At 45.4% G+C, this 14,972-nt stretch overlaps 1 protein-coding gene across 3 annotated transcripts; it reads left to right on the top strand.

The window, feature by feature from the left end:
* Positions 1-2,412: 2,412 nt before the first annotated feature.
* On the top strand, positions 2,413-14,737 carry LOC140408337 (S-phase kinase-associated protein 1-like). 3 transcript variants are annotated; one of them, XM_072495394.1, is made up of 6 exons: positions 2,413-2,562; positions 3,875-3,974; positions 5,513-5,586; positions 10,210-10,353; positions 11,578-11,718; positions 14,024-14,737. In XM_072495394.1, the coding sequence occupies exons 2-6, from the start codon at positions 3,878-3,880 to the stop codon at positions 14,057-14,059; spliced, it is 492 nt and encodes a 163-aa protein (XP_072351495.1). In that variant the 5' UTR covers positions 2,413-2,562; positions 3,875-3,877; the 3' UTR covers positions 14,060-14,737. The 3 variants fall into 3 exon arrangements, with proteins under 3 accessions (XP_072351495.1, XP_072351494.1, XP_072351496.1); XM_072495393.1 differs by lacking the exon at positions 2,413-2,562 and adding an exon at positions 2,876-3,048; XM_072495395.1 differs by lacking the exon at positions 2,413-2,562 and adding an exon at positions 3,102-3,240.
* The last annotated feature ends 235 nt before the right edge of the window (positions 14,738-14,972 follow it).

Raw genomic sequence — 14,972 nt, 5'->3', positions numbered from 1 at the left:
ATGTCCAATTCACCTAACAGCATGTCTTTCGGGACTTGTGGAAGGAAAGCGGAGCACCCGGAGGAAACCCACGCAGACACAGGGAGAATGTGCAGACTCCGCACAGACAGTGACCCAAGGCAATTAAAGGGGGATCTCGTAGAAACCTATAAAGTTCTTTTTTTAAATTTAGAGTAGCCAATTATTTATTTTTCCAATTAAGGGGCAATTTAAAGTGTCCAATCCACCTATCCTACACATCTTTGGTTCTGGGGGTGAAACCCATGCAGACACGGGGAGACTGTGCAAACTCCACACAGTCAGTAACCTGTGGCCAGGATCGAACCCGGGTCCTCAGCGCCGTAGGCAGCAGTGCTAACCACTGCCGCCCTGAAACCTATAAAGTTCCAACAAGACTAGGCAGGGTACATGCAGGATGTTCCTGATGGTAGGGGTGTCCAGAACCAGCGGTCATAGTCGAAGGATAAGGGGTAGATCATTTTGGACTAAGATGAGAAATGTTTTCATCCCACGTTTGGTGAACCTGTGGAATTCTCTCCCTCAGGAAGCAGTTGAGGCCAAAACATTGCATGTTTTCAAGGAGCAACATATAGTTTTGGGGGCTAGAGGGATCAATGGATAAGGGTGGGGTGGGGGGGGGGAGCTGTAACAGGTTACTGAGTTGGATGATCAGCCATGATCATACTGAATGGTGGAGCAGGGCCAAATGACCTCCTCCTGTTCCTATTTTCTATGTTTATCAGCCAACTCCACCAAATATATATAAGTTGGTCACTTATGTCATTGCTGTTCTTTGCACCTTCCTTTGCACAATTAGCCTCTCTGTTTGCCTACAATGATGTCAGTTCAAAACAAATTCACAAGCTCTGAAGCTCTTTATGATATCCTGAGGATGTGAATGGCACTATATACATTGTACGTTGTTCCTCAATTGGGTGAATATAAGTTGGGGAGATGGTGGTTTTTGTATCTTTACATTCTGTTCCCCTTGGTGAATTGTGTGGAGCACTGGATGGATTCACAGGCTGGACAACAACCTAATAAGCTTCATTGTGAACACTCCTTCTGTGGCTTCCTTCAGGGCCTGGACTGGCAAGTGGACCTGGAGCCTTCTGGCTCAAAAATAGGAGTCGGACCGGCTGGGCCACAAAACCTCCAGAGTTGGAGAAATCAAAGCCTGCAGCTGTGAAATAGATATATTTATTTTCATTACTGTTTTCATACTGAATAGAATCTTTTGTCACCTCAGTTGTTTGCAAATTTTGCGGTGTAGATGAGAGGTCTGGAGTGTATTAATAAAGTTATCCCTCCCAAATGTGCAAGTAATGTCAGCATTGGCAGAAAGTATGCAGCTAGACAGTGCTTTTCCGAACCTCTGTACAAGCCTACCCTATGATCAATTATTCCTTCCTCTTCCACTCCCTCTTGCTTGGCTGCCTCAATAAAATCAAATATTTAAATTGAAATTCTATTTGGTCGACTTAGCCAAGTAGATGGCTCAAATAAAAGCAAATTACTGCAGGTTCTGGAATCTGAAACAAAAACAAAATACTGGACAACCTCAGCATGTCTGACAGCATCTGTGGAGAGACAGCGGAGCTAACATTTCGAGTCTGGATGTTGAAGTAGATGACTCATCTACTCTTGCCTCTGCTTCGCAATATTGGTGGAATAACTGCCACTCTAGTGACCCCAGAGCATATACCATGGCTGACACCCTTATACCATGCTGAGGGAGTGCTGCACTGAAGCACTGTCCTTTGGGTGAAAGGTTAAACTGAGGCCCCGTTTGCCCTCAGCTGAATGCAAAAGGCCCCGTGCACTACTTTGAAGACGTCACCTCTGGTGTTCCGGCCAATATTTATCCCTCATTCAAAGTCACAAAAACAAGATATCTTTTCTAGTCATTTAGTTCATGGCTGTCCAGGTAGCTTGCAGTTGGCAAACGAATTGCCCACCTTACAACTGCAGTGGTGCTCTTGCAAAGTTGTTCATTGGCTGTGAAGTACTTTGGGACACCCAAGAGAACATGCTGGAAAATCTCAGCAAGTCTGGCAGCTTGTCTGGTAGTAAGGAGAGAAAAGAGCTAACATTTCGAGTCCAGGTGACCCTTTGTCAAAGTACTTTGGGACATCCTAAGGCCATGAACGACATTGTATACCCCCCCCCCCCCCCCCCCAAAACGCTGCCAGCCTTGCTGAGCATCTCCAAAATATCCTGTTTTTGCATGATAAAAGTTCTTTGGCTCAATCAAAGTGGAAAATAAAATGCCATTCAACTGGGTACTGTCTAAACATTGCAAAGTGTTTTACCCCGATCCCCCCTTGAGGATATAATCCCTGTCCAGCTACTATGATGAAATTGTGTGCAGTAAAAGGCTGCAAACACGCATCAGGTCAGGCAGCATATGGGGCCAACATCAACCTAGGCCAGGCCGATGGGGGAGATGCTCCATGGGAGCTGTTTGCGCATGCTCCAGCGGGACTACAATACCCAGAGGGCATAGCGTGGTGACGCCACACTCCCCGGTTCGCGACGCCTCGGAGAGTGGCGTCTTCATCGGTAAGTCGGCGGCCCTCACACTGACAACGAGAGCGCGCGGCCGGCCTCTCATCTGCTCCTTTCAGTTAACGGTTTAAAAATAAATCGGCCTGCGCACTCTTGACGGATCCCACCACCTTAGTCGTCCGGTTACGTTCCCCGATCTGAGCGTCCACAACTCACTCATCCTTAGCCAGAGATAACTCCCGTCAATTTTTGTTTATGGTGCGGGGTGAGGCGAGAATGGAGTAAATAATTATCCCGCGCCCGTTAATACGTTGTGTATGATTTAACTTTCCAAGTTAGGCAGGTGAGCGGGAGGCAAAATTGGGGTGGGGGGGTCCTGGCGTTGCGCGGCAGGGCCTGTGACGTTAGTGCGGTGACGTCGGACGGGGCTATAAATAGTGGCGAGCGCGAACGGCAGCGGGTCAGTGAGAGTCAGCTCGAGAGGGGGAAAAAAAAAAGAAGAGAGAAAGGAGGAGCCGGGGGAGCGTCGCCAAGGCCGAGGTACGTCACAATAGGGGTCGCCATGACGCCGGTAGCAGCCGGCACTGAGTTTCACCCGCTTACCTGGCGCCCACCTGTCGGTCCCAGGGGGGAGGGGAATGGGCTTGTAAACCCCGGGCCTCGCGGTTTCTGGGTGCGAGCCCCTGTCCCGGAGCTGCTCCCTGAAGGCGAGGCGGTTCCAGTAAATTCCCGGTGGGTTTTTAGGCCCTGTGCAATGTTTTCCTGCCCGGCCACTTGCTGATTTGCCTTCAGAGTGGTGGTTGTTTTGTTGTCGCCCCACAATAACCCTCCTTTTGCCCCCTCAGATGTTGCAGTCGCTGAACTAAACCTTTCAGCTAGAAGTTGATCTGCACACACTGACTAAACATGGAGGGGAGAACCTTTAACTTTTTTTTTTTTGGATTTTTCTGTCTGCCCTCTCTCCCTCAAGTGAATTCCTGCAGAATTGTATTTTACTTACTTGCTCTGCTTTCAAATTGTTTAAGACATCGTGGTGTCCTTTGGAAAACGCAGAGTGTGTTTGTCATGCAGAAGAATGTCTCGGTGTGTCTAATAAGAATATATAAAAGGGTTTGGAGGGTTGTAGAGAAGCCATAAATGGCTGAAAGCAATGGTGGGGTGGAGTTCCTGAGGGCCTGGCTGTAATGACTGAAGAATTGGTTGCTTCTGAGAGCAGGGGACAAGAAATGGAAGATCTTGAAGTTTAGAGAAAAATATTATTGCTTGGGCAGGAGCTTTGAACTAATTGGGGAGTGGGGGAGATGATTTTTGCAATATTGCAGAATGTGCAGATGCTTAAATATTTCAATTTTTCTTCCTCTTCCAGAAAATGCCTGCCATTAAGCTACAAAGCTCAGATGGAGAGATCTTTGAGGTGGATGTGGAAATAGCAAAGCAATCAATCACCATCAAAACCATGTTGGAAGGTACGTTCACTGAAGGACTCTGAGGTAGCAGTAATGTTTTGCAAACTTCTGCTTCTCACCAGCTTGGTTAAATGCTTAGCTTGTACCGTGTTGCTGCCAATAATGGCATTAGGGTGAAAACCTCCCATGTTCCGGAAGACCTGTCTGGTAGCTCATGAGGTGTGTCACTGGTCTTTGAAATGAAGGATTGATCCTCGTTACCAGATTGTGACCAGTACATTTGTGATTGTAGTTATTGCCCTCATTATCACTCTAATATAATTCAAGGCTGGGATGGGGGATGATTCAATGTTGGAGTCTATAGGAGCTCCAGTGGATTCTCCACTCCCAGACTACTTACCCATAGACTTCAAAATGTGTAATTGGCAATTGCTCCTTCCTCCACTGCCTGTTCTGTGCCCTGATGAAATTAATTGTCCTCCCTTCTGGCCCCTTGAAGTTGCCATCGCCAAAACTGATGCAAATATTTTATTTTTATTTGTTTGTGGTGTTTTTTCCCCCTTTGCCATGTGCCAGAAAAGGTTATGAATGCATTCTCTTTTTGGCAGTTTAACCTATGTAGGTGTAGTACTATTTTACTGGTAATTCTTAAAAAAAAAAAAAAAAAAAATCTGCATCTAAGGCAAACTTACTGCCACTAGTTGGGGTTTTGATATATTTTTGTATGCTCTTCATTTTGCTAATTGCTTACATTTTCTGCTTTGAGCAGACAAAGTGCTCCCTGCTGCTGACATAATGCTGAATGTAGCAGGGGATTAAGTAGCTGCAGTGCCATTGCGGGATATACTATTGATAGACATGGCAGAGATCCAGTCCTAGTAACGTGACAGTGCAGTAAATAATCTGGCAACAACCTGACTAATCCTGCAGCAAGGTTTTTTTTTGAGATCAAAGAGTGATACAAAAAAACAAAAGTCAGACCATGAACAGTGTTATTATGAACTTCAAGCACCATCTTTTCCTTGGGTGTTGACCCCTCTGGAAGGATACATATACATTTTTTGGCATTATCATATGAATTGATATTGGTGTTTTTCGGGAGTTTGGCTTTGCAGCAAGTGGGCAGGAATTTAATAATAACCTTTGTTAGTGTCACGAGTAGACTTGCATACTCACTGCAATGAAGTTTTTTTAAAAAATTAATATAAATTTAGAGTACCCAATTCATTTTTTCCAATTAAGGGGTAATTTAGTGTGGCCAATCCACCTACCATGCACATCTTTGAGTTGTGGAGGCAAAACCCATGCAGACATGGGGAGAATGTGCAAAACTCCGCATGGGCAGTGACCCTTGGCCGGGATCGAACCCGGGTCCTCGGCACTGTGATGCAGAAGTGCTAACCGCTACACTGCAATTAAGTTACTGTGAAAATCTTGTTTTTCCATCTCAACCTGGAGAAAGCACATGTTGTGTGTGATAAGTTGACATGAAATTGTTTCGTCGGTTTGGCTAGAACAATGGTACACATCCTTTTATTTTGACAATTTTATTTTTACCCTGAATTTGTCATCTTCTCCTGTTTTTCACTGCCGCGCAGACCTAGGTATGGATGATGAAGGTGATGATGATCCAGTACCCCTCCCAAATGTGAATGCTGCTATTCTGAAAAAGGTACGGTGGCAAAATCTTTACTTTGCTGATCTTTCTTGAGGATAACTTCTCTCCACCGTTGGATTGTTGAGTTTTACAGCACAGAAACGGACCCTGTAGTCCAACATGTCTGAGCTGCCCATCAAGCACCTATCTATTCTCATCTCCTTTTCCAGCACTTGGTTCACAACCTTGTACGCTCATCTTCAACTGCTCATCCGAATGATTATTGAATGTTGAGGTTTCCTGCCTCTTATCACCTTTTCAAGGAGTGAGATCTAGATTCCCAACCACCCTCTGGGCGAAAATGTTTTTTCTCAAATCTCTTGCCTTCAATCCATGCCCCCTGGCTATTGCCCCTCTACTAAGGGGAAACCTTCCTTCCTATCTATGTTTATAGAACAGCACAGAACAGGCCCTTCAGCCCTCGATGTTGTGCCGAGCATTGTCCGAAACCAAGATCAAGCTATCCCACTCCCGGTCATTCTGGTGTGCTCCATGTGCCTATCCAATAACCGCTGGAAAGTTCCTAAAGTGTCCGACTCAACATTCGCAGCAGGCAGTCCATTCCACACCCTAACCACTGTCCAAGTAAAGAACCTACCTCGGACATCCCTCCTATATCTCCCACCCTGAATCTTATAGTTATGCCCCCTTGTAACAGCTACATCCACCCGAGGAAATAGTCTCTGAACGTCCACTCTATCTATACCCCTCATCTTCTAAACGTCTGTTAAGTCGCCTCTCCTCCTCCGCTCCAAAGAGAAAAGCCCTAGCTACCTCAACCTTTCCTCATAAGACTTATCCTGCAAACCAGGCAGCATCCTGGTAAATCTCCTTTACGCCCTTTCCAATGTTTCCACATCCTTCCTATAATGAGGTGACCAGAACTGTACACAATACTCCAAATGTGGTCTCACCAGGGTCATGTCTAGTTGCAGCATAACCCCACGGCTCTTAAACTCAAGCCCCCTGTTAATAAACGCTAACACACTATAGGCCTTCTTCACGGCTCTATCCACTTGAGTGGCAACCTTCAGAGATCTGTGGACATGAACCCCAAGATCTCTCTGTTCCTCCACATTCCTCACAACCCTGCCGTTGACCCTGTAATCCGCATTCAAATTTTTTTCTACCAAAATGAATCACTTCGCACTTATCAGGGTTAAACTCCATCTGCCATTTTTCGGCCCAGCTCTGCATCCTATCAATGTCTCTTTGCAGCCTACAATAGCCCTCCACCTCATCTACTACTCCACCAATCTTGGTGTCATCAGCAAATTTACTGACCCACCCTTCAGCCCCCTCCTCCAAGTCATTGATAAAAATCACAAATAGCAGAGGACCCAGCACGGATCCCTGTGGTACACCGCTGGTAACTGGTCTCCAGTCTGAGAATTTTCCATCCACCACCACCCTCTGTCTTCTATGTGATAGCCAGTTACTTATCCAATTGGCCAAATTTCCCTCTATCCCACATCTCCTTACTTTCTTCATGAGCCGACCATGGGGAACCTTATCAAACGCCTTACTAGAATCCATGTATACAACATCAACTGCTCTACCTTCATCTACACACTTAGTTACCTCCTCAAAGAATTCAATCAAATTTGTGAGGCAAGACCTACCCTTCACGAATCAGTGTTGACTATCCCGGATTAAGCTGCATCTTTCCAAATGGTCATAAATCCTATCCTTCGTTATCTTCCCGACCACCAAAGTAAGAGTAACTGGCCTATAATTACCAGAGTCATTCCTATTCCTTTTCTTGAACAGAGGAACAACATTCACCACTCTCCAGTCGTCTGGCACTATCCCCGTGGACAGCGAGGACCCAAAGATCAAAGCCAAAGGCTCTGCAATCTCATCCCTTGCCTCCCAAAGAATCCTTTGGTATATCCCATCTGGCCCAGGGGACTTGTCGACCCTCGGGTTTTTCAAAATTGCTAATACATCCTTCGTCAGAACATCTACTTCCTCCAGCCTACCCGCCTGAATCTCTCACTCATCCTCAAAAACATGGCCCCTCTCCTTTGTGAACACTGAAGAAAAGTATTCTTTCAACGCCTCTCCTATTTCTTCTGACTCCATACACAAGTTCCCACTACTGTCCTTGACCGGCCCTACCCTCACCCTGGTCATTTTATTTCTCACATAAGAGTAAAAAGCCTTGGGGGTTTTTCCTTGATCCCACCTGCCAAAGACTTCTCATGCCCCCTCCTAACTCTCCTAAGCCCTTTTTTCAGCTCATTCCTTGCTACCTTGTAACCCTCAAGCGACCCTACTGAACCTTGTTTTCTCATCCTTACGTACTCTTCCTTTTTCCTCTTGACAAGACATTCAACCTCTTTTGTGAACCATGGTTCCCTCATGGCCACTTCCTCCCTGCCCGACAGGTACATGCCTATCAAGGACACACAGTATTTGTTCCTTGAACAAGCTCCACTTTTCATTTGTGCCTTTCCTTGACAGTTTCTGTTCCCATCTTATGCTCTCTAATTCTTGCCTAATCACATCATAATTACCCCTCCCCCAATTATAAACCTTGCCCTGCTGTATGGCCCTATCCCTCACCATTGCAATAGTGAAAGACACCGAATTGTGGTCACTATCTCCAAAGTGCTCTCCCACAAACAAATCTAACACTTGGCCCGGTTCATTACCCAGTACCAAATCCAATGTGGCCCCACCTCTTTGTCGGCCGATCCACATTGTGTCAGGAAACCCTCCTGCACACACTGTACAAAAACTGCCACATCCGAACTGTTCGACCTATAGAGAATATTCCAATCAATATTTGGAAAGTTAAAGTCACCCATGACAACTATCCTGACACCTCCACACCTATCCATAATCTGTTTTGCAATTTCTTCCTCCACATCCCTATTACTATTTGGGGGCTTATAGAAAACTCCTAACAATGTGACTGCTCCTTTCCTATTTCTAACTTCGGCCCATATTACCTCAGTAGGCAGATTCCCTTCAAACTACCTTTCTGCAGCGTGTAAACTGTCCTTGATTAACAATGCTACTCCTCCACCTATTTTACCACCTTCCCTACTCTTACTGAAACATCTATACCCCGGAACTTCCAACAACCATTCCTGTCCCTGTTCTAACCATGTCTCCGTAATGGCCACAACATCGTAGTCCCAAATACCAATCCACACTCCAAGTTCAACCTTATTCCAGATGCTCCTTGCATTGAAGTAGACACACTTCAACCCACCTTTCTGTCTGCTGGTACACTCCTGCGACCTTGATGCCCTCCTCAGTACCTCACTACTCTCGACACTGGCTTCTGGAACACAGCTCGTTTTCCCAGCCCAGTGACAAATTAGTTTTAAGCCGGTTCAGGTGCAAACCATCCTGTCCACAGGTCCCACCTTCCCCAGAATGTGCTCCAATTATCCACGTACCTGAAACCCTCCCTCCTACACCATCCCTGCATAATTCTGTACATAGACCTTGATCAGGTCCCCCTCAGCCTTGGACGCCTGTTGCTTTTGGATGATTGTTGGAGCTCTTGTCTCTGAGTCGTTAGGTTGGAGTTTCAGGCCCCAGTCCACAGATTTGTGCCACATAATCAAAACTGACATTTTTCTTGGAGTACTGCATTGACAAAGGTGTCCACTCGGTAAGGTGCACACCTGTCTGCCCCTACGAATCATAGAATTTACAGTAAAGGAGGAGGCCATTCGGCCCATCGAGTCTGCACCGGCCCTTGGAAAGAGGCACCTTACCTAAGCTCACACCTTCACCATATCCCTGTAACCCAGTAAACCCACCTAACCTTTTTGGTCACTTAAGGGCAATTTATCATGGCCAGTCCACCTAACCTGCACATCTTTGGATTGTGGGAGGAAACCGGAGCACCTGGAGGAAACCCACGCAGACTCCGCACAGACAGTGACCCAAGCTGGGAATTGAATCTGGGACCCTGGAGCTGTGAAGCGACAGTGCTAACCACTGTGCTACCGTGACACCCAAGCAAAATCAAAGAAGATTGGGATACCACCTGGTGTCCTGGCCAACATTTTTATACTGGACTAAAATGGATTATCTGATAGCTTTGTAAGAGCTTGCTGTGTAAATTGACTGCCATACTTCGTGCATTACAATCCTGATTATATTTCAAGAGTTATAGTACTTTAATAGGCTGTAAAGTGGGTAATGATGAGCTCTACATAAATGTCAGTCTTTTAGATAAAGCCTGTTGCTACATCTGTACTGACTACCCTTATGTTGGGATATCGTGGGTTGACCTCTGATGTAAAGACTAAATTCAGCCTAGATTGTTCAGGTAACGGGTGGAATGGTGGCGCAGTGGTTAGCACTGCTGCCTCACGGCACTGAGGACCCGGGTTCGATCCTAGGTCACTGTCCATGAGGAGTTTGCACATTCTCCCCATGTTTGTGTGGGCCTCATCCCCACAACCCAAAAATATGTGCAAACTAGGTGGATTGACTACGCCAAATTGCCCCTTAGGGGGAAATAAATGGGTACTCAAAATTTATTTTTAAAAGATTGTTCAGGTAGAAATTTCTGCTCCATTCTTTTTGTTGAGTAGAAATTCTAACTGGTCTGGCACAGTCACTATTCTGTAGAAATGAGCAGCTTGAAGGTTGTGTTTTATGTGCTAGGTGATCCAGTGGTGTACACATCACAGAGATGATCCTCCCCCACCAGAGGATGATGAAAACAAAGAAAAACGAACCGACGATATACCTGTGTGGGATCAAGAGTTTCTGAAAGTCGACCAGGGTACACTCTTCGAATTAATTCTGGTCAGTAGTTGAACTTTGGCCTTTTTATAAATTGCCCATCCAACTGCTTAATGTTGGCATTGGTTCATGCTGCATATGTGATTTGAGTTTCTTTGGGCGATTGTGTCTGAAGCTCACATCTACCTTGACAAATGGGGAAGGTATGGAACTCGGTACCACAAGGGAGTTGTTCACTTGCTTTTATGGGGGAATGTAGATAGATAAATGAGTGAAAAGGTAATCCGGTTTCTGAGATGAGGAGGAAGCAGCATGGTCGGAACATTATAAACAGCATGGTTCTGCTGAGCCGAATGGCCCGTTTCTGAATTGTAAAATTCTATGTATACGGTCAATTCCCATTTTCTGAGCTGTGCTTGGGAATCGCCTTAAAGTCATCCATGCGTACGCTACTTAGACATTTTTTTAAAAGGGTGAGGATTGCCTTGCTGGGCCCCTGAACAGTAATCTAGCATTCAACAATGAAAGTCAAGTCTGTTATCTGCACCAGTAAGTTGGGTCCAGCCTGTCGGCCAGTGGTTTATTGTCTTTGATAGAGCAGTAGTTTATAACCACTACTACTGTGAGGCAGCAAAAGTAGATGCATGTTGTGTAGCTGGATTGAGTTTTGTTTAGTTACTTATCATAGATCATAGAATTTACAGTGCAGAAGGAGGCCATTCAGCCCATCAAGTCTGCACTGGGCCTTGGAAAGAGCACCCTACCTATGTCTACTTGTGCTGAGAGTATTTAAAACATTTTTACCAAATGCTGTGTATAAAATCCCTACAGTGCAGAAGGAGGCCATTCGGCCCATCAAATCTGCACCGACCCTCTGAAAGAGAACTCCCCTGCCCTATTCCTGTAACCCTCCACACATTGTGTAATCCACCTAACCACATCTTTGGACTGCGGGAGGAAACTGTGCACCCATGGAAACTCACACAGACACAAGGCGAAGGTGTGGAGTTTGCATGATCAGCAAAGGCTGACATTGGAACACCTGTGGGGGTGCAGTGCTAATCACTGAGTCACTGAAATGTGGTGGATTGAGAACAATTTACTGTCTAATGCTGTCACCAGAAGATGTGTCAACGGGTGAGCCTCTCTGAGCACTACCTTGTTCTGGTGGCTTGGTTGCACCCAGGTAGCCTGCCCGCCGTATGCTAAAACCGAAGAATACACCCTGAAGAGCATGGATTCTTGTTGTTTGTTAGTTGGATTTAATGGGATTTCTTTTCCAAACAGGCTGCAAATTACCTTGATATTAAGGGCCTTCTAGATGTAACTTGCAAAACTGTGGCAAACATGATCAAAGGAAAAACCCCTGAAGAAATTCGCAAAACATTCAACATCAAGAATGATTTTACTGAGGAAGAAGAAGCACAGGTACTCCTGGCTATCTTTGTAAAAAGATTTACATTACGCCCTAAAAGAGCTTATTTCTCTGCTTGAGTTGGCTTGTTATGAATGATGGCATGTTTAAGCTAGTGTCTCTGGAGGGGAAGGAGAGAGGGAGAGGGGTAACTTTTCCTGTCCCCATTTAAGGATCATCCAGCCCAACAATATATTGGTGACTGTGGTGCAGTAGTTTAAATGCTGAGTCCAGCTTGGATTGGCACAAACAAAATGTGTAACACTTCTTGCCTGACAGACACCAGTGCAGGCTTTTTAAAAAATAAATATATTTATTCAAATTTTTCAACAAAACCCCCCCGCCCCAAAACAAAAAGAAAGAAACAAGAACACAACAATCAGAAATTATACATTGGATTTCCCCCATATACAATAACCCCCCCCCCCCCATATAACATTTAAAAACACAAATAGGAGAACCCCCCCTCCCACCCTTGGGCTGCTGCTGCTGACCTCCTCCTAACGCTCCGCGCGATAGTCTAGGAACGGTTGCCACCACCTGAGGAACCCTTGCACAGACCCTCGCAACGCAAACTTTATCCTCTCCAGCTTGATGAACCCTGCCATGTCATTGATCCAAGCTTCCACACTAGGGGACTTTGCATCTTTCCATGGTAGCAAAATCCTCCTCCGGGCTACCAGGGACGCAAAGGCCAGAATACCGGCCTCTTTCGCCTCCTGCACTCCCGGCTCGTCCGATACCCCAAATAATGCCAATCCCCAGCTCGGCTTGACCCAGGCATTCACCGCCCTGGACATAGTCCTTGCAAAACCCCTCCAAAACACATCCAACGCCGGGCACGACCAGAACATATGGACGTGATTTGCTGAGCTCCCCGAGCACCTCCCACATCTGTCCTCCACCCCAAAGAACCTACTCGACCTCGCCCCTGTCATGTGTGCTCTGTGAGGCACCAGTGCAGGCTTGGGGACTACATGGGTGCTGGCCAAGTTTCCACCCATGCAGTTGGAAGTGGGAGTATTGACGTTTGAGTGCAGTGTAAAGGCAGCTCTACAGCGAGCTCGTGCTACACTTTATTTGACCCTCCCCCCACCAAAGCAAGCCCCATTCTATGGGGTTTGAAAATCTCATGGGATGGAGGTATTGCTGCACCAGCATTTGTTTCCCATTCCTAATTACCCTTGGACTGAGTGGCTTGCTAGGCCATTTCAGAGAACAGTTGAGCCCACCACATTGCTGTGGATCTGAAGTCACATGTAGACCATACAGGGTAAGGACGATCTATTTCCTTCCCTACGGGACATGAGTCAACCCAGGTAGATTTTCACCACAATTTAGGACAGTTTCATGGCTCACAGCTGAGACTAGCTTTCATTTCCAGATTTATTATTTGAATTTAAATTCAAATTCCCTTAGTGGGAGTCCCTGTGTCCCCAGAGTATTAAGTTGGACCTTACTCTGACATTTCCGCTACACCATCATTTGTCACTGTTTAACTTCATAGTTTTGTCCTTTGAGTGCATTGTGTGAGTTACCATGTTGACGTTATTGTCCTTTGCACGACCCTTGATCTGTCCAGTTTCAGCTTCGCTTTTTCTTATTTTCTGTGTGGCGATCTTAATTTGGGGAAATAATTATCCTGCCCAATCTAAGCATTATATTCTCTAACTGTTTTGAAAGTGTTCAGTGCCTTTTTTAAGTTTGGCTGAAGCAATCCCAGTTCCCCACGCAAACAGCATGGATGAGTCAAATTGGACTTCTGACCCTGTGCATCAAGTCTACACATGAGCAGCGTTGCTCCCGAAATGCACAAGCTGCTCTCTGAACATACTGCTGCTTTGCAACAATTTTGCAGTTAGAACATAGAACATACAGTGCAGAAGGAGGCCATTCAGCCAATTGATTCTGCACTGACTCACTGAAGCCCTCACTTCCACCCTATCCCAGTAACCCCTCCTAACCTTTTCGGTCATTAAGGGCAATGTATCAAGGGCCATGTATCATGGCCAATCTACCTAACCTGCACGTCTTTGGACTGTGGGAAGAAACTGGAGCACCCGGAGGAAACCCATTCAGACACTGGGAGAACGTGCAGACTCTGCACAGATAGTGACCCAGCGGGGAATCAGACCTGGGACCCTGGCGCTGTGAATACACAGTGCTATCCACTGCTACCGTGCTGCCCACTAGTTGAAATGGACTGGAGAATTGAGGTGGGGGGGGGGGGGGGGGGATTCAGCAAAGTTGTTTTTTTAAATAGGGGTTTAATTGTAAAAAAGAAAATAGGGGTTTAATTGTATGTGCTTTCACCCCCAGGTACGGAAGGAGAATCAATGGTGTGAAGAGAAATGATCCAGCAGGAAATGTGTGCAGCTCAATGGAAAATCACTGCTTGCACAATTTAATAATCACTAATAGCCTGTGAGACTTTGAAATATAGTGTCAAGATAACCATGCATAAACATTTGTGATAGTGTTAGTTTTGAGCTTAATGCTTGCTTCATGAAAGCCTATTCATTTTTTAGTGAGTTGAACCGTAACTAGCATATTTATTACTTTGCCGTGTCTCGAGTTTTTTCTCTTCATTGCTCACTAGGATGAAAGGTGTAAAAAGAACTCCACCTGGCAATATGGCAGCAGTTATGATTTGAATTTTTTTTAAGTATCTTTGTAATTAAAGTTTACTTTTTTATTGTGGTTTTCTGTTGGGTTTAAAACAAATTACTGTTTGGTCCATAGTTCATCTCTAATTGAATGCATAGCGTCATCGCTACTGGCATATAGATTTTTACTTGTGACCGTGAAAACCGATTATAAAAACCCAACAGAATGCAAAACATCCTTGATTGGTGAACAGTCCAGTGATGTATCAAGGTGCAATCCTGCTATATCAACAATGAATTGTTTCCATTCTTGTCCAACTTCATCTTTACTGTACACAGCTATTGCTGGTAGAAATATGTCCTACAACCAGGTAAAGACAGTAATGAGATTAGTACTGGTTTAAATAAAAGACCTGTGCTGAAAGCATTGATGGTGGGAGGTGTGAGTTCTGTTTGGAGGGAGTGTGAATCATGATGAGCATTGTGTTTGTCACTGAAGCTGGAAAAGAGCCTGGATCCAAACTCCATACTGACATTTTTTTTTTTTTTTAAATGAATAAATTTAGAGTACCAAATTATTTTGTTGTTCCAATTAAGGGGTGTTTTAGTGTGGCCAATCCACCTAGCCTGCAAATCTTTTTCGGTTATTGGGGGGGGGGGGG

The sequence above is a fragment of the Scyliorhinus torazame genome, chromosome 3 (genome assembly GCF_047496885.1).
Source record: "Scyliorhinus torazame isolate Kashiwa2021f chromosome 3, sScyTor2.1, whole genome shotgun sequence".
Classification (NCBI taxonomy): domain Eukaryota; kingdom Metazoa; phylum Chordata; class Chondrichthyes; order Carcharhiniformes; family Scyliorhinidae; genus Scyliorhinus; species Scyliorhinus torazame.
Note: the sequence above shows the minus strand (reverse complement) of the source record. Positions and strands in the feature narration are given on the sequence as shown.